Raw genomic sequence first — 23,055 nt, forward strand, 5'->3', positions numbered from 1 at the left:
CAAGCCTTGTGTCAAAATTTCTTAACTCTAAGCATAAGGTTCACATTGTCGGGTTTCTAGATCAGTTGGTTATGAACATTTACACCTACATTCAATCCCGAGTGGTAAAAAATGTTTGCTACCATTTACCGTTCATATGGTATCGTGTGGGATTATTGAGAAATCGGGCTGAACTTGCATCAAGATAATTTGAGTTGCATCAAGTGGCACATGATTTGTGCGGTGGCTCTTTAGCCCTAAATTAAACCATTTAAATTATCTACATAAGAAAAGTCTTTATCATATCAGGCAAAGTAAGAACCTAAATTAAACCTCTCCCACTCAATGACAATCTTTTGGTTACAAGTCGATTAAGCGCAATCTTTATCACTCAAATCTCATCCATTAACGCCGATAACTAGTAGTGATACACTCGCAATCACCAAATTCTTGTTCACCACTTCTTCTCTAACTTTAATTGAAAGCTAACAATAGTAGCAAACATTATGAAATAAATCGTTAATAATCCGCTCGAAATCTTTAACCCTTTGTACCAAATGTTTCATATCCAAAAATGATGGCACAATAAGCCAAACAGTGCAGTGTCACAAGTTGCATCAATTTAACATCTATTTCCAGAGCGCGGATGCAATTAATCCAACATCGACAAGAGTTCAGCATTGACAAAGCGATCCAAACAGAACCAGAAAATTGGTAAAATGTCATAGTTTCTGCGGACATATATACAAGAGGAAGCCGCCCGTACAACAGAAACCCTGTGCATCGCCAGCCTGCTGTGAGTGATGCAGTTGGGAAGAACCACAGAGATCTCATCCCTGAACGGAAACAAAACAAGAAGACTGCAGTTATGCTTCGATTATTTGTAGTATCGACACTGTAACTGTATTGCAGACTCCCTTTGAAAGTTTTTAAAGCGCATTTGCAGCAGCAATGAGCAAATCAAACTCACATCGACTATAAACTGAGAGAAAAATGGATGTTTGGTTCTGGCCTATTCAATATCTTCCAATTAAAGTAATCAAGAAATTTTCGAACAATTGAGCAGAGAAGAAGACATGATGTGCTAACTGATATAAGGACTGCGTTAAGAACATAGTTCCACGGAGCCATAAGATAGATGGTGGATAATAATTAGGTGAAAACAATTGTGATAATTCACATTATGTCTTATTTTATAACAAAGAAGCTCTTAACATTGATCAGATATCAGCCAAGATGAAAAGGCGTAGGAGAACAATTTGATAATCGCATAAAAGAGCTTACAAGGACTTAAGTAAAAACCAGAATCCACTAATTGAAGAGGAGGCGTCTTTTGTTCCGAAAATGAAATAAACAACGCAATAATCAGTTGAAAAAGTACCTTAATCAAATGCATAGGGATCGTCTGCATATGGATTTAGAGACCCTTCTGAAAACAAGTCACCAATGGTTGAAGGATGTGGTTGACCTCCTCCCTTAGATCCCTACATAACAAGTATAACAAATTGCAGTTTCTTAAAATGCGATTCAAAAGGAACACTGCAGTGGTATAATTTTACCTGCATATCCAGGTTTTCAAATAGCTCAATACATTATAAAACTTCTAAATTATCATCGCATGTTTCCAACCGATAACTTTTGTTTCCCTTCATATATTCATCTTCGTGATATTACTAGCATTATATAAGCCAAGCCAAAACAAATTGGGAAAGAAAAACATGAAAAAAAGTATCTGGATTTCTAATTTTTAAAGGATGAGGAATCTCGCAGAAATATCTCTAAAAAAGTCTAAAATGAAGCAAAATGAACCCAAGGAATTCCAACACCAGTGCAGCCAGCCAAGCTCCGCCGCACCCCCCCCTTTCCTCCTCTCTCTCCCTCCCCTGTGCCCTCTATTAACTACCTAGATCTCATTTTCTCTCTGTTCCAAGGAAGAGCCATAATGAGTTCATCAGGCCTTGCCTTCATGCTATAAAGAGGTTCCGAGCAATATTGAGGTATGACAAAGTGGAAGCATCACCATACATTATAAAAACTGAAGTAGATAAGTAATCACTTTAGCTTCTGTTACCTTAACAACAATCCTGGGAGTAGCAACTTTTGGTGTTCTTGTCCTTTTATGTTTTGTTGGATCCTGGTGTTATATATATATATAATTCAGTACAAGATAATGTCCACACAAAAGATATGAAATTCTAGAGGTTTATTGATTTCATATACAAAACATATCTGTTTATATAGATTCACTGAAATAATCAGGTACATACTTCAAACATTACTGTGCTTCTTGTTTTCCTTCGTTTCGTGATTGTTCTTCCATTACTAGTTTCAACTTCATACTCCCGATGAGTTACCTAGCATGAAGTAAGTTGAGGAGGTTGAGGGAATAAGGCATGAATTGATCAAACAATATCGGTAGGAAACATTAAACTCTTAAACAACCACTAGTGCAACTGCAGATAAGTTTTATATGATATCTTCTTTTTCACTACTTAGATGCATTTATAACCTATAGAACAGAGTTGTTTTACCATTTAAGAATACACTAGAAGGCAAACCTAGTACAGAAGTTATATACCTTTTTGTGATTCTGTGGAATATTCATTACACTTCCAGTGTTTATGTGTTCTACTTTCTTCAACAACTTTGACACTGGTGTTTGTGTTACTTCCAGTAAAGGTGACTCCTATCAAATAGAATGACATACAAAACATATCATAATAATCTTCATATCTTTATGTTGCAGGGACGAAAAATAAAGGAAAGTAACATGATTTTTCATTATTGTGACAACCTTTTCATCAATCTCTGGTCTTACAAGAGAATGCTGACTTCTTTTTCTACTAGCCGTGTTTCTCATCTGCCTTGACGAAATGGAGTAATCCTGAGACAGAATGAAGTCATTAAGATCAGACTTTCAGATTAGTTTCTCTTTTTGTTCATATAGTCCCGATAAGATATTTTACACTTCAACCACAGAAATGAAAAATTATTAACAATATGCTTTCCAAGTCCCACCAGCCATGATCACTATGTTAACCACGGTCCTCATTGTTTCAGATCAAAATGTTTCCCAGTTCCCAACTCCCCCCATCCCTCTCCCTCTCCGTGTGTGTGTGTGTGTGTGAGAGAGAGAGAGAGAGAGAGAGAGAGAGGGACAACTAAGGATGCACATGAAAAATCATTGTGAGAAACATAAGCAGATGACATTGCTATATCCGTACATACAGAAAATATTGCTGATGATGCAAACAGAATGCCCATAGAAGATGCCAGCACTAAAATTACTATGAGACTTGAATCAAGTGTAACCTAGTGTGATAGGGATGAAACCAAAATTGAACACTGGTGTAGTAATCTTAACTAAATCAATGCCATACAGTTTAAACAACATTTTAGATCAATTTCCACAGCCACAGTAATCTATCTGGACAAAAATTAAGATTAACCCAATACATCCAATCAATTGCACCTAAATAACTTATACTAATTTTATCTGTGTTAGTGGATATGAGAGAGAGAGTTATCGATTTTTAAGCCAACCTTCTTTGAATTCACTTCTTGGTCCTCTTGTGGCTTATTACCCATAACTCTCCACTGCATTTGCAGTAATGCCCTCTGCTTCTCCTCCTGTAATAATCATCATTCCGTAAGTAAAAGGTACAAAAAAATCAATTATTTAAAAAAATTTGTGGTAGATATGTACTTTGGACTTTTGAAGATCCAATTCACCCTGCAGCTTTCTACACTCATCTTCATGCTGAAGCCTCAAACCTCTCAGCTCGGCTTCATGTTCGCTCCTCATTGAAGTTATTTTCTATGAAAATAATAAACTGGTCAGTAAAGTAAGCATATAAAACTCTACCTAAATTAGCAGTTCCAACTTAATTCAGATCTATTTGAACCTCTCTTAATTCGTTTTCAGCTTGCAGTTGGAAATGCTTTAGCTTTTCACTGTGTTCAGATTTTAGACTCAGTTCCTTCCTATCATGTTCCTGCTGAATGCGACTGACCTAAACAGCATCAAGTATGAAAGTCAATATTGTTCTAAACCAAATATGCTATATTAGACCTTGAAGTAGAAACGTAGTCAGAAGCATCAATGGTAACGCCTTACCAAATAAGTAACTCCCATATTATATTTGGATTAATTCCTTATAAAATTTCACATTCATCAATAAATTGCAGATAATCTTTTTTAATAGATTAGCTATTAGTCCAAAGAGACTGAGCAATAAAATAATTTTTTATTTTTTTCCAAACTACAGTTGACAGATGCTGAGAATTAAGGGTGAATGCCAAGAACGAAATTTCTGTATAATCTGATACAAGTTCAGAGGTATTTACTAGTTAACATACGCAAAAGAATTACAACTCTTAACTGAAAGCAAATGTTTCATAATGTCAGAAATGGGTTAGAAACCAAAAAATGTGATTTGGTAGTAAGATACCAGACAAATGCGTCATAGGAAAAAAATTATTATCAATTTGATATTTATAGAAAGCACCACTTTCCCTCACTTACCAGAGTAGCATGTTCCTCCTGAATGCGCATCAAGTACTGCCTCGATTCTTCTTTGCATTCTTCAAGTTTTTTCTCACATTCTTTCTCCCTTTGTCCAACAAGTTTTTCAGCCTGAAGTTTCAAATGGATTACTATTGAAGAACATGATTTATTTCTAAACAATTTCAACTGATGATAACAATGAGATAACCTTTTCCTTTTCCATGTTAACTATCTCCAGCTTCTCGACCTCATACTTCTTCCGGATGTCATTAATTGCCTAATTAAATCCCTCTTACTGTCAGTACTTTGTTACTAAAACCACCTATGTGGTATCCATATAAGTTTTTGCAAGAGATAACACCTGATCATTCCTCTGAGAGATATCTTTCAAATGCCTTGATAATTCCAGTTGTTTACTCTCTAGCATGAGATCATATTGCTTCTTATCTTCCACAAGTCTACTTTCAGCAGCAGTCAACAATGCCTTGTTCTGCAACAAATTACAGAATCGTAAATAAATGCAGAATTGTATTATGAACTCCACACATTCTCAATTTCTCACTGAATTCAAACCTCTGAAATCTGTTCTTCGAGATTCTTCTCTCGTTCCTTATATTCCAGAATAAGTTGCTCCTTTTCCTCTAGCGTGCTCTGGAGTTGGTTGAATTGTTTATCCATCAGATCTACTTGCTCTTCATGTTTTTCATCTTCCTTTAGTAGACCATCTATTTCTTCATCTTTTTTCTGTATCTCCGCTTGTAATTTCTCTGTATTATCTTTATTCTCAGTTTCTAAAGCTGACATTTTCAGCAACAGATCTTGCTGCAACATGGTATAAAAACAAAGCTTAATATGGAAAAATTGCATCTCTAGTAATAAAATGAATGTGTGGGAACTTGCTAACCATTTTATTCTCCGACAATCTTAAACTTTCTGACAGAGAATGAATTTGCAGTTCTAATTTGGAGACCACCTTCTCTGTTTCAATCTTCATTGAGACCTGAATCTCTGCTTCAGACTCCAAATTCTCTATCCTCTCTCTGGCTATACGGCATTCCTCTGATAGTTGTGCCATAACAGACTCCTGAACTTTCTGAAGTTCGATGACCTTATTGTTCAACTCCTGATTTAGCAATTGTATAACATCTTTTTCTGATTTTATGTTCAGAAATGCATCATGCAGTTGATCACACTGTCTCTGAGCAAGCTTGGCAGAAAGGTCTCTCTCCTGCTGGACCATCTTGAAGCAAGTGTCGTAGAGAGAGTTTAGCTTATCAAACTTGTCAAGAAAATCCAAACTTTGTTTATCCAATTCAGCCAGGTGTGCGGCCAACACATGAACGAACCCTTCAAGGTTTCTTATCTCAAGGACTGACATATCTAATCTCTTAACAAGGTCATCGTTGCTAAACTGAACATTGTGTTTTTCCATTTCCAAGTTCTCCTGAGCAGTTATCAAACGTTTAATTTCATCCTCTTTTAACTTTAACTCAAGCTGCACCTCACCCAACTTAGAGTTCAAACTCTCTGTGGCCAACCTATTAGTTGCTAGAGTTGCCTCAAAGTTCTTAAGCATGGCATCTGCACGGAAAATACACGAATGACTGCCTTTATAAAAACAATTCCATGACAATTTGAAGTACTTATTTTTGTATTGTGTTCAACTTGCTCAAGGTGCAATTGTTTTCTCAATGACTGCAACATGGAGGTAAGACTAAACACATTGTCAAACATCTCTCTCTTTTTTTCATTGTCAGCAGTGCATGCTATTATACCTAGACAGTAGATTATTGACTATTAAAAATGTACTGCCTGATCTAAAACAAGTTTTAAGAGAAAATTTCTAGGTTCAAGTGGAAAAGAGTTTCATCTTCATCTGCCGATGAAGTATAGAATGGTGAACATTTAAGACTAGTAGAATGTTATAAGCATACTCTTTAAGAGGCTTCAGGGGTAAGAGGAACATTGATAGAATTGCCTAACTTGAGTTTATATCTGTTTTCACCAGTACGAGTCGGAATGTTGAAAGTTACAAGGTGAAGTCTGTACACCAATGTATTTGACTATCACTTAAGGGTATGAAACCATATATAAAATCAACTTATGTTGAAGGCTCCCCAGATCGTAAGGGAAAACTAATGCATGAGACGTATTCCATATGCCAGATTGATTCCATCTCCCTTTTGGAGGTAGGATGTAAGTTATTCAATGAATGTAAAATGCTTTCTAAGAATGAGCTTCAACCATCTTCAAAATTACTGAACAAACAAATTGGTCCCCTGGTAAAGTTCCATGACTATAATCTAAAATTCAGAAAACTTGTCTGGTTCAATTAAGTGATAACATCACCTCTAATCTTAATGCATTAGATGTTTACCTTTTTCCTCTATGAGATTTGCATTTCTTCTTCGCTCATCTTGATAAGATCTATCCCTTTCTTCATTATCAATTTTGAGTTTCTCAAGCTCCTTTTCACCTACAATTAGGATTTAGAAACATCACAGAACAGCAGATGAACCTTTATCCAGTCATACAATACATCATCCATACATTCTAAAGTTCAATATTCTCTCAGAAAAACTGAAATCTAAATGAATTGGGGGAAACAACTTACGGTTCCTTATAAGTTCCTCTGCAGACTCTAATTTTAGAGATAGACCATCCATCTGCTGATTTAAACCGTCAAGAGCTACGGAACTTGCAGAGAGTTTGCATTCAAAGGACTCTTTATCTTTCTCAGCTGTTAAAGAAAGTTAACGATTGATACAGCTGCGATCAAAAGCAAAAATGAAAGGTCAGGGAGCTCAAAATTATACTTACCATCCTGAACCTGACCAGCTAAAAGCTGCAAAGTTTCCGTCAGTTGATCGCACAGAGTTTTCGTTGAAGAAAACTTAGACTCCAATCCTTTCCACATCTTTTCGTCTTCCTTCTGCTTCACCTTAAGCTTAGCATTTTCATTGAAAGCATTCTGCAATTTTTCCTCTAATGCGCGAATATGCTCCACTGATTTTTTCAGCTTATTGTTCTGAATTTATCATTTAATTAGTTGATCAGATAACTTCGAATTTGTATTCTTACATATATCCATCTGTATTGACAAGAAATTGAAACCCTAACTAATCGAAGCAGATTGTGAGACACAAAAATCAAACCGCACAAATGCACAATCATACATTCACACGCACAGGTAGAGAGAGAGAGAGAGATACCGCCATTTCGAGATCAGTTTTCACTGAAGCTTGCTCTTTCACTAATTTCTCTGTAATCGAAATAAACAACAACGGATCGTCAACAAAAACTCCGTGATTCCGAAAGAATCAACCAAAAATTCAAGATTTTCAGTTCAAAACCTGCAGTGAGCTTCAAATTTGCGAAGCTTCCCGAAGCGATCGAATCTGGAGGACGCGAAGAGTAAGAGAATATATTCGGAGCTCCTGAAACCGATTTGGAGAGGGACTTGAATTGATCCAAGTTCCTCATGCTCGGAAACCCTAGCTTTTGCATTTTCGAAACCTAAAATTGATCGCGCAGAGAAAACCCTAGAAATTTGTCTAACGATTTCTCTCTCTCCCTGGAGCTCTGCGAGTTCTGGAGTTTCAGAATGTACAGTGAAATGAAATGTATTTGGCGCCAAAGTAATGTTACAATATATATATAGTTTTTTTTTAAATTTTTTGGATTAAACCTCGTACAAGTTTCTGCAAACGGTGAAGTGATTTTATTTTGGAAGTTTTAACAAAAACTTTCGATATGAAAAATAATATTTTTATTTTAAAAAGTCATTCTGATACTATTCATTTACAATATTTTTTTTCTTTTTTATTAAAACTCAAAAATTTTAAGCTATTTTCATTAATTTTTATTTTTATTTTTTGTGGTAACTAAAAAATAGACAATATAATGCTTAATTCAAATGTCAGTGGTCTAGTGATATTAAGTCGGTCTTGTAAATGAGAAGTCGTTATTGTAGATAATGAATTCCTCGAATACGAATTCGATACTTAAATTGTATAAATTTGTGTCTACCAAGAAATTTTAAGACTTATATTTTTCTCGTTGTTAGATATAATACTTTTTGTTTTGTTGTTTCACCAAGAAATTTAAAGTCATTCGCATCTTGTGTTTGTATTCATAATCATGTTGTTTATACTTTTGTTTGTGTCAGAATCAGACTGAGTTGTACTTGTGTCTACGCGTGATTTACCTCAATTGTTATTTTCATTCTCAATGCCAAGAGATGGCTTGAGAGAAAGTATGAGAATATGCGTGCCACTGTTGGAGACTACCAACAGACAATATGTGTGCAGTGATTTGTAAGTTTGTGTTTAGATCTAACTTGTTAACCAAACAACTTAGCACCAAATGAAACGCTAATTCCGTTGGGTTTTTTTATGCCTGTAAAACCGAGAACTTGAAATCTTGTGAATTATGCTTTGCCTAATAACGTAAATGGATGAAAAGTAGAAATGAAAATTTGAATGTAATCATTTCATTGGTCGAAGCAAGATTACAATTATTTAAGAGAAAACTTATGGCTAATTAAGCTTGGCAATTTTTTGCACCATTCGTTAACTAGACATTCAACGACATTACCATAACAGGTTTCAGGTCATGTTAAGTAATCGGGTCGTTATGGATCATTCGTTAATAATGGACTCTTAACTATTCTACCCGCGAATAACTCGTTTCAACTCATTAAAAAAATGTTAGTTTGGTAATTTTAAACTACTAAAAATAAATTTACTACAGTAGCCATAGGATAAGTGAGAAACTGACATTAAAAATCTCACTTATCCTATGGCTACTGTGGTAAATTTATTTAGTAGTTTAAAATTACCAAACTAACATTGTTTTATTTTATTTTGGTTAACGTGGGTAGCAGTGCTCAACATCAGTCAATTGTCAAGGGTGGCCAACTTTGACCGCTCATTAAGAAATTTTTAATGTAGTTTTTCTTCTTAAAAACACCGATGAACATTAAAAAATTAATAATAATTAATTTACAAATGTGAAATAATATTCAAACGCTCATGATCGCATCTTTTACACTTTGACAAGGGGTTCATCATCGTTTAGCTTTTTAAAACCCTCCAAACTCTCATGAAAGGTGTTTTTAGGGAGATTTCAATATAAATATTTACATTCATAATAATTAATGTGTGAAAAGAATGCACAAACACTCATGATTGCATTCTCTACGATGGTTACATCGTAATTTTCTATTTTTACAACCCTCCAAGCCTCATGAATAGTGTTTTTTCTTTGAGCGAAAAATTAATAATAATTAATGTACAAGTGTGAAAATGCAAAAAATAAAAAGTAAAAACGCTCGTAGTGACAAGCTCTATAACTTTCATGATGGGGTCAACTCTGAAATTCGACATCATAATCCATGAAATCCTAGATTTATATTTAACTGTCTTTTATGTTACGCTCATTATTCTCACCTAGATTTATATTTAACTGTCGTTTTCTTTTTTGAAAACATGATATTTTTGTGGAAGCAGAAAGATGAACTGTTCATATCGTTGATGTTTGTACCATACTTGACCAATCCCGAAACTACTGAGCACCGGTCAACATTATACCGTCAAGGACCTAGAAGAGTTTCCCTCCAACCAGGAGGCCAATCACAATGTGACATGTGTCGACATCAGAAGCCAATCATAGCGTGACACTTGTCAATGTCAGAAGCTAATCACAACACGACAAGTGTCAATGTCAGAATGAAACTAGAAACTCTCTTCTATAAATAGAGATCATTCTCTCACAATATTTCCTAATGTCATTTGTACTAAATCATTCACTAGTACTCACTAAAGGAGAGCTTGAACCTATGTACTTGTGTAAACCCTTTACAATTAATGAGAACTCATCTACTCCGTGGACGTAGCCAATCTGGGTGAACCACGTACATCTTGTGTTTGCTTCCCTGTCTCTATCCATTTACATACTTATCCACACTAGTGACCGGAGCAATCTAGCGAAGGTCACAAACTTAACACTTTTTGTTGTACCAAAGTCCTCGCTGATTTTGTGCATCAACATTTGGCGCTGTCAGTGGGAACGACACTTATTCTCACTCTTTTCAGCTTTGTTAAGCTGGTTTCCACCATTCGTACACTCTCTTTTGACCAAGCATCCCTTTCCAATATAGGGAGCGAAGGAAGCCACAGCACACAGAATGACACCCATCTTACACCTGGTGCGAAGCAACGAAAGAATGAACAAAACAAGTTTGCTCTTCAGGCTAAAGTTGATGAGCTGGAGGCTTAGAACAACAAGATAGCGATGAAGAATGAGGTCATCCAGGAGCAGTATAAGAAGCTCCACGAAACTAGACGTACTCAAACACGCGAGCTCGTTACCCCTGTGGACATCAACCATCATCTGGGTGCCCCTCAACACAGAGGGTCACTTTCCTTCGACATGGGTATCCCTGATGAGGAGCGAGCTAATCATCAAAACATTGATCAACATGAGACTTCTCTTAACCAAGCTGCTTCGACCCGAAGTAAGAGAAGTGGAGGAAGACACCTCATTACATAAAGAGTGGAAGGATATCGTGACTGCCGAGACTTCCTAAAGCAACGTCGAGAGAATCCCCTCCACATATGCTCGAAGATCAATGACCCAAGGGTTTCTGAAAGATTTGGTCCCCTCTCACGACTCAGGCCAGCTGCCAATCTAGGGAAGGAACAACAGGTCCCAGAGGAACATGAAGGTACAGGGGACTCTAAGGTATTCCGACAGACTTGCCCTAGAAGTCAGTACGGCGAGTCCAAGAAAAAACCACACGCCCTTGCTCAAACTTTCCTACTTTCAAGAGGCGATAGAGACTTAAGAAAGAAAATTCCAGTAGTACACGACTTCACTCAGGTTTGTCCTACAGCTCATTGAGGAAGTAAACAAGTTGAAGGCCGAACGTCAGGCTGAGATACCTGACTGGAACCAACCCAAGCCTGGCCTTCTCACAAGAAGGATCTTGGACACCCTATTCAGGTGAAGACAAAACAAAAGCTTAGTTTACAACTCTATACTGGAAGGGATGACCCAATTGAACACCTTAACATCTTTGAGTCCACCATGGCATATCGGATGCACACCGACGAAGAGCAATGTCTTCTCTTCCCCTCCACCCTCTCTAGCGGAGTTCTAAACTGGCATTGCAGTCTTCCACCTGAGACACTAGATTCATTTGAGGAACTGAGGAAACTGTTTGTCTCTCAACACATCTTCTAGACCGATCACTTGCATTCTGCAGATGACTTGTACACTATTTGCTAGAAGCCGGACGAGTCATTACGAGAGTATACCGGTCGCTTTAGCCATGAGTATTCTCGCTGCACTGAGGCAGATGACAAGACCACCCTCAAAGCCTACGTGATTGTTTCTTCAAGTACATGATCAATGCCAACACTTGGAATACTTACTCTGAAGTGATGGCACAAGCTTACAACCACGCCTCCGCCGAAGCAATGACATACCAAAGGAACCCCCATATGGTTAACCCCTATCAACAAGTGGGAAATGGAAGTCAAGTTTTACCAAGTGAGGAGATATTGGTCATTCAGACACCCATTACATCATCTCCTGCCTCATTTAGCTACTCGTTGAGTCACCAAACGTATATGTCTCTTGGTAAGAGGAAGGATTTTTACTCTCAGCAAGCCCATTACAACAAGAGGGATAAAAGTTCGTATCAAGACAACTAGGGGTGAACGTACCATCGACTATTATGACTATGGGGCCAAGCCTCACTTCTTCAAAGTGGAGGACTAGGTATTGAAGGAAATGCTATTATAAGAAGGCATACACATTACAAATATTTTGACTCTCAACCGCTTGAGATTTTTTGTCACACAAGCCATTCGGCAAATATTTAAAGAAGAAGGAATTCAGACATCTTCTTCTAAGTCTTTTGCGTTCCTAGCACTGGAACACTTGGTATACACTAACCTACCCTTATACTCCAACTCAGAGCTTCAACATGCGTACTTTGACACAAAGTATGTGATACTAAGGGTTACAACCAACATGGTTCACATATCAAAAGCATGGATCCCTTCATGCATAACAAAACATTCATAAGCATCACTCATATCAATCAACATAAACATCATACATTCCAACACATTCATACATAAACATCATACATTCCAACACATTCATACATAAACATCACACATTCCAACACATCCATACATAAGCCAACTGTGCTTCGAAAGGGTTCAGCATACTTTGTGTCTTCGACACTTGCTACAATGTGCCTCGACACTTTGCCCTTATTCTCACCAACCAGATGATGAAATGTGAAGAAGGAACTCATCTTCATGCCACCAACCAGGTGATGAAATGTACAACATGTACTCTCCTTCATGCCACCAATCAGGTGATGAAATGTACAACCCGTACTCTAATATCATTTGGCAACTTGCCACTCATGCCACCAACCAGGTGAAGAAGGAACTCATCTTCATACCACCAACCAGGTGATGAAATGTACAACCCGTACTCTCCTTCATGCCACCAACCAGGTGATGAAATGTACAACCCGTACTTTAATATCATTTGGCAACTTGCCATTCATGCCACTTACCAGGTGATGAAATGTACAACTCGTACTCTCCTTCATGCCACCAACCAGGTGATGAAATGTACAACCTGTACTCTAATATCATTTGGCAACTTGCCACTCATGCCACCAACCAAGTGAAGAATGAACTCATCTTCATGCCACCAACCAGGTGATGAAATGTATAACCCGTACTCTAATATCATTTGGCAACTTGCCATTCATGCCACCAACTAGGGGAAGAAAGAATTCATCTTCGTACCACCAACCAAGTGATGAAAGCAACTCATCATTCATTCCATCTACCAGAAGACGAGTGGTACAACTTGTACATGTAAACTCCTAGCATTCACAAATAATCAAAAACCCTCAAACTTGACAACTCAACTAGGGGAGCACTTATGCCTAACAAGAGTTATAGTCACCAACAAAGTCTTATTGCAAGCCAACAGCAACTTCAGTGCATGGCATACGAAGATCAGGCTATTCAGCTCTCTTGCATCTGCTTCAAACATTTCCCCTCTGTAACAATGCAAACATTACAACTCGTAGAAAACTTCACACACTTTTGATCAAGACAGTGTGAAGCAAAACCAATTTATGGTACCAACAAGAGCTTTATCAATGTAGGGCAACCACAATTCTCAAAAGTTTCACACACTCTTGATCAAGACATTGTGAAGCAAAACCAATTTATGGTGCCAACAAGAGCTTTATCAAAGGAGTTCAACCACAATTCTCAAAAGCTTCACACACTCTTGATCAAGACAGTGTGAAGCAAAACCAATTTATGGTGCCAACAAGAGCTTCATCAATTGAGGGCAACCACAATTTTCAAAAGTTTCACACACTCTTGATCAAGACAGTGTGAAGCAAAACCAATTTATAGTGCCAACAAGAGCTTCATCAAAGGAGTTCAACCACAATTCTCAAAAGCTTCACACACTCTTGATCAAGACAGTGTGAAGGAAAACCAATTTATGGTGCCAACAAGAGCTTCATCAATGGAGGGCAACCACAATTCTCAAGAGCTTCATCAATGGAGGGCAACCACAATTCTCAAAAGCTTCACACACTATTGATCAAGACAGTGTGAAGCAAAACCAATTTATGGTGCCAATAAGAGTTTCATCAATGGAGGGCAACCATAATTCTCAAAAGCTTCACACACTCTTGATCAAGACAGTGTGAAGCAAAACCAATTTATGGTGCTAACAAGAACTTCATCAATGGAGGGCAACCACAATTCTCAAAAGCTTCACACATTCTTGATCAAGACAGTGTGAACCAAAACCAATTTATGGTGCCAACAAGAGTTTCATCAAAGGAGTTCAACCACAATTCTCAAAAGCTTCACACACTTTTAATCAAGACAGTGTGAAGCAAAACCAATTTATGGTGCCAACAAAAGCTTCATCAATGGAGGGTAACCACAATTCTTAAAAGCTTCACACACTTTTGATCAAGACAGTGTGAAGCAAAACCAATTTATGGTGCCAACAAAAGTTTCATCAATGGAAGGCAACTACAATTCTCAAACCTTCGAAGCGAATTCAATTTATATGGTTCATCCAAACCTTCGACTACTACAAGGTATGACTTGCATCACAATCTCTTGCTCAACAGTGTGGAAGAAAAATTTGTATATGTTGTCTCTCCCACATTTTCAAATTTCTAGTTTCCCAAAAAAAAAAAAAAAAGGAAATTCAACAAAGCTTCATCAATGGAGGACAACTACAAATTCTCAAAAGCTTCACACTATCTTGATCAAGATAGTGTGAAGTAAAATCAATTTATGGTATCCAACAAAAACTTCATCAGTGGAGGACAACAACAAATTCTCAAAAGCTACACACTATCTTGATCAAGATAGTGTGAAGCAAAATCAATTCATGGTACCCAACAAAATCTTCAACTCCAAAGCTTCACCTACAAAGCTTCACCTACAAAGCTTCACCTACAAAAGCTTCAACTCCAAAGCTTCACCAACAAAAGTTTCATCAATGGAGGACAACAACAAATTCTCAAAAGCTTCACACTATCTTGATCAAGATAGTGTGAAGCAAAATCAATTCATGGTACCCAACAAAAGCTTCACCTCCAAAGCTTCACCTACAAAACTTCAACTCCAAAATTTCACCAACAAAAGCTTCATCAATGAAGGACAACTACAAATTCTCAAAAAGCTTCACACTATCTTGATCAAGATAGTGTGAAGCAAAATCAATTCATGGTACCCAACAAAAGCTTCAACTCCAAAGCTTCACCTACAAAGCTTCACCTACAAAAGTTTCAACACAAAACCTTCACTCACAAAAGCTTCAACACAAAAGCTTCACCTACAAAAGCTTGACCCACAAAAGCTTGACCTACAAAAGCTTCAACCACAAAAGCTTGATCTACAAAAGCTTTACCCACAAAAGCTTGACCCACGAAAGCTTGATCTACAAAAGCTTCACCCACAAAAGCTTCACCTACAAAAGCTTCACCCACAAAAGCTTGATCTACAAAAGCTTCACCCACAAAAAACTTCACCTACAAAAGCTTGACCCACAAAAAAGCTTGACCTACAAAAGCTTGACCCACAAAAGCTTGACCTACAAAAGCTTCACCCACAAAAGCTTCACCTATAAAGCTTCAACACAAAAGCTTCACACTATCTTGATCAAGATAGTGTGAAGCAAAATCAATTCATGGTGCCCAACAAAGCTTCAACCTTAAAGCTTTATCTACAAAGCTTTAAAAAAAAAAAATATATATATATATATATATATATTTTTTCAGAATTTCAAAAATTCAAAAATTCGGAAATTCAAAAATTCAAAAATTCTAAAAAAAAAAAATCGGAAAAAAAAAATTTCGAAAAAAAAAAAAATTGCCTAGGCCTTATCTTCTTTGGGCCTAACATCTTTCATAACAAATATATATGAAGAAGGAGTTTTGGGCTACTACTTAGAAAGGAAATACCTCATTCGTCAACTCCCTTGACCGGAAACTCAAGGGACTCCTACCATATGTTACTGCACCTTGATACTCGAAGTCTCACGACCACTCAGTGACTTAGATTTTTCAAGTCTCTAAACGAGAAATTTTCCTCACTCGGGAAATTAAGGGAGCACTACCTCAACCTACATGTTTCACTCATAAAGTTTTAACATACAAGCTTCAACAAAAGGAAAAATTCAAAGAACTTAGAAGGCCTTGGTGTATTTAACACAATACGTTGAAATGAAGCAAAGCTTGTTTATTGATATCTCCAATAAGTTACAAATATGTACATGTACATGAATCAAAATAAACAAACAAGAGGGAGCTTTCACAAAGGTTGCTTAGGATAAGTCTCAGCAGTCGGCAGAGCCCCAGAAAGATGAGGCACCAGAGGGTGATTATTCGGAGCCTCAGTACTAGGCAGAACCCCATAAGGAGGAGGCACCAAAGGTTGATCATTTGGAGCTTCATTACACGGTACAGCCCCAGAAGACGAAGGCAATAAATGTCTTTGGAACAAACCCACAAACCTCTGATGATCAAGTAAAATCTGACCATCAGATTCCTGCAGCTGGTCGAGCTTCTTCTTCATGTTTGTAGCATAGTTATATGCGAGCCTGTGCAACTGTTTATTCTCATGCTTAAGCCCTCTGATCTCCTGTTTGAGACTTATCACTTCAGCCGCCAATGATTCAACTTGGCGGGTTCGAGCAAATAGGCATTGGGCCATATTAGACACAGAACCTGTACACTGAACACTAAGAGCCAGAGAATCCTTAACAGCCAACTCATCAGACCGTTTGGAAAGTAGTCTGTTATCTTTGGGAGTGAGAAGGTTCCTGGCCACCACCGCAGCGGTCATATCATTCTTCATCACAGAGTCCCCAATGGTAAGAGGACCAGTAGGGGATAAGAAGGATGGGTGCCATATGTTGTCTTGAGAAGGCATGACTACTTCTTCACTAAAGTTCAAGTCAAAACGACGGTCGGATGTGCCAGACATTCTTATAAATGATGAAGGAGAAATGAGGTGCAATAAATCTCTGAAGTAAGGGGAAAATTCCTACAAGCAATAACTCTCTGAATGTACTCCTTGCACACAATTGGTGCCCTTATAAAAGAAAGGGAAATAGGGCCGTTGGTTCAAAAATCAAAGAGGCACCACTCTCCGGATTCCGAAGAGGCACCACTCTCTGGATTTTGAAGATGCACCACTTTCCACACGCAACATCAGCTCTTCGAGTACCATAGATAACTTTGCCAAAGATCTCTGACAAAGTTTAGACACATAAATTTTGAAGGTCCAGCTACCCTACTATTACCTACAAGGGTAAAGGAATAGCACCATTGCTTGATAACTAGAATGTGTGTCAACCTCAATGCTCCATGGCAAGGCAGATTGGCAAAAATGCCTAACCTTTACTCACATTCGAGAAAACACTCCCAAAAAGATAGCTTGCTAAAAAAATCGAAGAGGAAGCACTCTCCAAATCTCGAGAGCCAAACTCCCAATAGGATTACTTTCTCAAAAATCGAAGAGGCACTGCTCTCCGAATCTCAAGAGTCAGACTCCTAACAGGATTCCTTTCTCAAAAATCGAAGAGGCACCGTTCTCTGAATCTCGAGAGCCAGATCCCCGACAGGATTGCTTGTTCGAAAACCGAAGAGGCACCGCTCTCCAAACTTCAAGAGCTAGATTTCCTTGGATAAAGCTTGTCTGCAATCTTCACACGCAACATCAGCTTTCCAGATACCACAGACCATTTTTTCAAAGCGCTCTGACAAAGTTAAAACATGTGAAGCTTGCAGCTCCCATTATATTGCTATGACCAAGAAGGATAAAGGAATAACATTATTACTTGCTCAAAATCGAAGAGGCATCGCCCTCCGAATCTCGAGAGCCAGAATCCTAACATGATTACTTTCTCAAAAATCGAAGAGGCACCGCTCTCTGAATCTCAAGAGCCAGACTCCCAACATGATTGCTTTCTTAAAAATCGAAGAGGCACCGTTCTCCGAATCTCGAAAGCCAGATCCCTGACAAGATTGCTTATTCGAAAACCGAAGAGGCATCGCTCTCCGAACTTCGAGAGCCAGATTTCCTTGGATAAAACTTGTCTGCAATCTTCACACGCAACATCAGCTTTCCAGATACCACATACCACGTTTTCAAAGTGCTCTGACAAAGTTAAAACACGTGAAGCTTGCAGCTCCCACTACATTGCTACGACCAAGAAGGGTAAAGGAATAGCATTACTACTTGTTGTTAGGGAGACTCCTATATATGTCGACCTCCATCCTCCACGGACAGGCAAACCTGCAAAAAGGCTCAACCCTTTCTCATATCTTAGAGGGCACTCCCAACGAAGCCTCTCGAAATACTCAGCTTTCTTCCCCCCAATAATACCTATGCAAACCAGCCACACCAAAGCAAGAGTATATCATATCATAAGGGTCAAAAGCAAAAGTATCTCATATCATGTTTTTTCCCTATCTTTTCCTTTGCCCTTGTTCTTACCTGCAAGACAAGGAAAAAGAGAGCAATCAGTCAGCACTTGGAATCAAGCTTCCAGTTAGGAACTGACTGCCTGGAACCCCTTGCCTGATTACTTACCTGGCATTGCTCTCGAGTACTCATCTTCAACATCTTATACTTCTATAAAAGATACCACATCTGCCTGAGGGACATATAGGGCAAGTGAGAAGGATACAATGAAGCATGTGGAGACAAGTGCAACAGAACATGTGTTGATTCATCTATTACTTCGTCAACAGCAAAAGTATCCCATATCATCAAGGTCGAACACACTCTTGATTTGATGGACTTGTTTTGATCCTCAAATTCTTGAGTCGGCCTTATACTCTGGAGGAAACCAGAAAACTCTCCAGCCTAGTTCAAGAATAAGCCTGTGGAAAGTTACTTCTGCAAAAGCAAAAGTATCTCATATCATCTTTTCTCCATTTGCTTCTTCTTATCCTTATTGCTGTTTATGACACAAGGAGAATGAGAACAATCAACCGGAAGCCGAAGTCGAACCTCCGATCCAGGTTGCTTGCTTAAAAGTATGATTGCTTACCTTGTCTCTTACCTGTTTCGGTAAATCTCCTAGCTCGGCGACTTGGGGGACTCCTACTATAGGGTTTTGTATTGCACTTGACCAAGCCCGAAACTACAAGTAAGCTTCAAGTGAAATTGATAAATTACCTTGTGCATCTTCATCGGTTCAAGATACCACCCCTGGATGGAGGAAAAGTACTTCAAGAGAAGATGCCACATCTACATATGAGATAGATAAGGCAAGTGAAAATGATACCACACTTCGGTACTTAGAAGTTTCATGATTACTCAATGGCTTGGATCTTGCAAGTCCCCAACCGAGAAGCTTCGTCCACTCGGGAACTTAGGGGAGCACTGTTTGTACCATACTTGACCAATCCCGAAACTACTGAGCACCGGTCAACGTTATACCGTCAAAGACCCATAAGAGTTTCCCTCCAACCAGAAGGCCAATCACAGCGTGACACGTGTCGACATCAAAAGCCAATCATAGCGTGACACGTGTCAACGTCAGAAGCCAATCACAACACGACACGTGTCAATGTCAGAATGAAACTAGAAACTCTCTTCTATAAATAGAGATCATTCTCTCACAATATTTCCTAATGTCATTTGTACTAAATCATTCACTAGTACTCACTAAAGAAGAGCTTGAACCTTTGTACTTGTGTAAACCCTTTACAATTAATGAGAACTCCTCTACTCCGTGGACGTAGCCAATCTGGGTGAACCACGTACATCTTTTGTTTGCTTCCCTGTCTCTATCCATTTACATACTTATCCACACTAGTGACCGGATCAATCTAGCGAAGGTCACAAACTTAACACTTTTTATTGTACCAAAGTCCTCACTGATTTTGTGCATCAACAGTTGATATCACATTCCGATATTTACAGTTAACTGAAATATGAGTAGATATTATATAGTTTCTAAAGACTTTATAAACTATGAGCAATATTTTTACAATAAAAATTTGAAAGTGCTATCAAAGATTGAACCGTTTACCTTTGTGCATCTGCTAAAAGAACTTTTTTTTCAAAAAAGAAAATCTGAAAAAACGAAAGCTAGAGAGAAGAATGGAGCGTAAACGTAAACGATAATCGATGGTTAAATATAAATATGAGGTTTATGGATTAGGGTGTCAAATTTTAGAATTGACCCATTCACGATTTTGTAGAGCTTATTACGAGTCTTTTTATATTTCTTTTTACATTTTTTACACTTGTAAATTAATTACTAATTTTTAATAATTTTACGCTAAAAAAAAATTGTTTATGAGAGTTTGGACGCTTTTAAAAATCCAAACAATGATGGAAGCATTGTCCAAGCATAAATGATGCATCAGAAGCGTTTATTTTATTTTTTTCATATTTCAACACTTGTACATTAGTTAGTATAAATTTTTATCTATTTTGAGCTCCCCACATTGTTCATGAGGGTTTTGAGATTTTAAAAATTCAAACCACGAGCGTAGAGAAAGCAATCATGAGCATTTGCATATTATTATTTTTCACATTTTTCATTGTTGTGAATTAATTATTATGGATTTTTATGTACTTTTGTATTTTGTAGGGAAAATAAAATTATATTAAAAAATCATAATAATTAATTTACAAAAGTGAAAAATGTTGTAATTGTATCTTCTGTTAAGACTTGACGATGAGTACATTGTCGTTTGAATTTCTAAACCCTCCAAAACCCTCGTGAACAATGGTTTAAGGTGTAGTTGAAAATTGATAATAATTAATTTAAAAGTTAAAAAAATGTGAAAAATTATGCCAACGTTCATGATCGCAACCTCTATGCCTTGATGACGATTACGTTGTCGTTTGAATTTTTAGGATAGGGTATGTAGATATTAATTTCAATGTTCTAAAAAATGGCCTATGCGCTAGGTGGTGGTGACCCGAGGCGTTTTCTTGCAAATTAGTTGGAAAAATCGGCTGGGCTCTAGGCGACCCTAGGTGGTGCTAGGCGGCTAGGCCGTTTTTTTTTTAAATTAAAAAAAAAATCCTATCTACATTACTATATTTCCTTATTTTCGTCCTATTTTGCATTTTATGTGGTTTTAAATTGTGAACTAATTGTACATGTGTCATTGACACACCCCGATCTGAATCAGGGCATGCTAGCCGTCACATGAGGGTGACGTAACCATGTACACAGTGCAAAAGCAATAATAATAATAGAGAATACGAATAAATGAAAACCAACTCATAAAAATACTAGTTAAGACAAGTGCTAGAATATGTGTGAATACACAATCAGAGCGTAAGTGGCCTAAGTTTAGTCCAGAAAACAAGTACTAATTAAACGACACCCAATGATGCCCTACATTTGTGGTAGTCTGTCAGAACCTCCAATCAATCATTGTGAGCCACCAACGAACAAGCTTATCTAAAACTTAGAGGGGCGCAAAACAAAAAGTGTGAGTGGGCAAAAACAAAGCTTTTCAAAACCATTTTATTTATCAAATGCTCTAACCTATCGTTGTAAAACATGTATAATTTTCCCAGAAATGGAATATAAATATATATATATATATATATATATATATATATATATATATATATTTCAATTCATGCTTCACATAGCCATATTCATAAGTATGCCATGCCAACAATATAAAACAGAATAAGTAACTCAGGTGAAAATATATTCATGGAAAATAACATATTAGTTGGAACTCTTGCAGAGGTTTGTATGGCTGAATTCATAGCTCATTAGTCAATCTAGCCGGAGTCACCGCAAGTGACCTGTACGGCACTGCACTGCACACGAGTCTGAACCACTGTAAAGGTCTGTACGACAAGATTGAGTGTAATATAGTTATGCTCAATGTTACGCTCTCATGATAGCTGTGCGGTAAATCGCTAGTCACCTATGAGTCGGAACCACCTATAATGGTCTGTACGACAAGACTGTGCACCTAAATTGGATCCAATGTGAGCATATGGTGTGGGAGATGACATAACTCACATGGTACTTACTTGAGCATCCATAGCACCAATTCATATTATGCATCATATACTAATTCATATGCTGAATATAAATTTATATGCATGGCATTTCAAAGTATACTTTCATTTAAACACATTTTTTGGGAAAATATCAAGTATATAAATATATATTGAAAACCAAAAGCCCACTCACTGGTATGTCGAAGGGTCGTAACCCCCGAGTCGCCCTTGACTGCACTCGTCCTCGGGATAGGTCTCACCTATATACGAAATAACTGAATAAACGTTATTTAAAGCACATAGACAAAACTCATACATTGCTCAAATGAGATGTTTGAATATACCAACGTGATCTACACAACCTCACGAACATCCCTATATTTTTAGATAAAATTTCCGACCACCCACGCGCCGACGGAGGCACGGCCCTACGCGCCTTCATGCGCGACCAAACCTTAACTGAGGCATAATGGCCGTTAGGAATATTCCATTAAAATCAACTAACGCCGTTATTCACCGTTAGGAATATTCCGTCAAAATCGACTGAATATTCCATCGTCCCTTACCTTCGAACTCCGACGACCGTTGCCATCGCCGGAAACTGGAAAAATATATAAAACCTCATATCTCTCTCATTTTTGCACCAAATTCCACGAAATCTTCACCACAATGAAGCTTACAACATAAGGAACAAAAACTTACCAATTTTGGGACATGAAATCCTCAAGAATTCGCCGGAGATCCTTCGATAATCCAGCCAAACTTTGAACTCGTCAATCTCCACTTCTCGACGACCAATTCTCTTGGTTTTTCTTCTCCGAGCTTCGTAAGGATGATCCAAAGCTCCCTAAGTCCTTAAAAATTCCTAAAAACCTCACATTTATGAGTGCATGAACAGTTCATGAATTCGGCAGTTGTGGTTTCTCAAGAACACGAAGGTTTCTCGATCTAAAAAGGGTATGGATGAACTCAAAATCTTACAAG

The 23,055-nt window shown here is 37.7% G+C and overlaps 1 protein-coding gene across 3 annotated transcripts; it reads right to left on the bottom strand.

Moving 5' to 3' along the window:
• Window positions 1-502: 502 nt before the first annotated feature.
• LOC126601898 (synaptonemal complex protein 1-like) lies at window positions 503-8,091 on the bottom strand. Of its 3 annotated transcripts, none has more exons than XM_050268662.1 (19): window positions 7,840-8,091; window positions 7,699-7,748; window positions 7,307-7,514; window positions 7,101-7,226; window positions 6,864-6,962; window positions 5,391-6,067; window positions 5,060-5,308; window positions 4,848-4,976; window positions 4,695-4,763; window positions 4,505-4,615; window positions 3,885-3,992; window positions 3,686-3,796; window positions 3,523-3,609; window positions 2,774-2,863; window positions 2,558-2,665; window positions 2,247-2,333; window positions 2,051-2,113; window positions 1,361-1,463; window positions 503-815 (listed from the first exon to the last, which is right to left on the bottom strand). In XM_050268662.1, the coding sequence occupies exons 1-18, from the start codon at window positions 7,991-7,993 to the stop codon at window positions 1,362-1,364; spliced, it is 2,628 nt and encodes an 875-aa protein (XP_050124619.1). In that variant the 5' UTR covers window positions 7,994-8,091; the 3' UTR covers window positions 503-815; window position 1,361. The 3 variants fall into 3 exon arrangements, with proteins under 3 accessions (XP_050124619.1, XP_050124620.1, XP_050124621.1); XM_050268663.1 differs by having other exon boundaries at window positions 503-820; XM_050268664.1 differs by lacking the exon at window positions 2,558-2,665.
• Between the last annotated feature and the right edge of the window lie 14,964 nt (window positions 8,092-23,055).

This window comes from Malus sylvestris, chromosome 15 (genome assembly GCF_916048215.2).
Source record: "Malus sylvestris chromosome 15, drMalSylv7.2, whole genome shotgun sequence".
NCBI classification, from domain to species: Eukaryota; Viridiplantae; Streptophyta; class Magnoliopsida; order Rosales; family Rosaceae; genus Malus; species Malus sylvestris.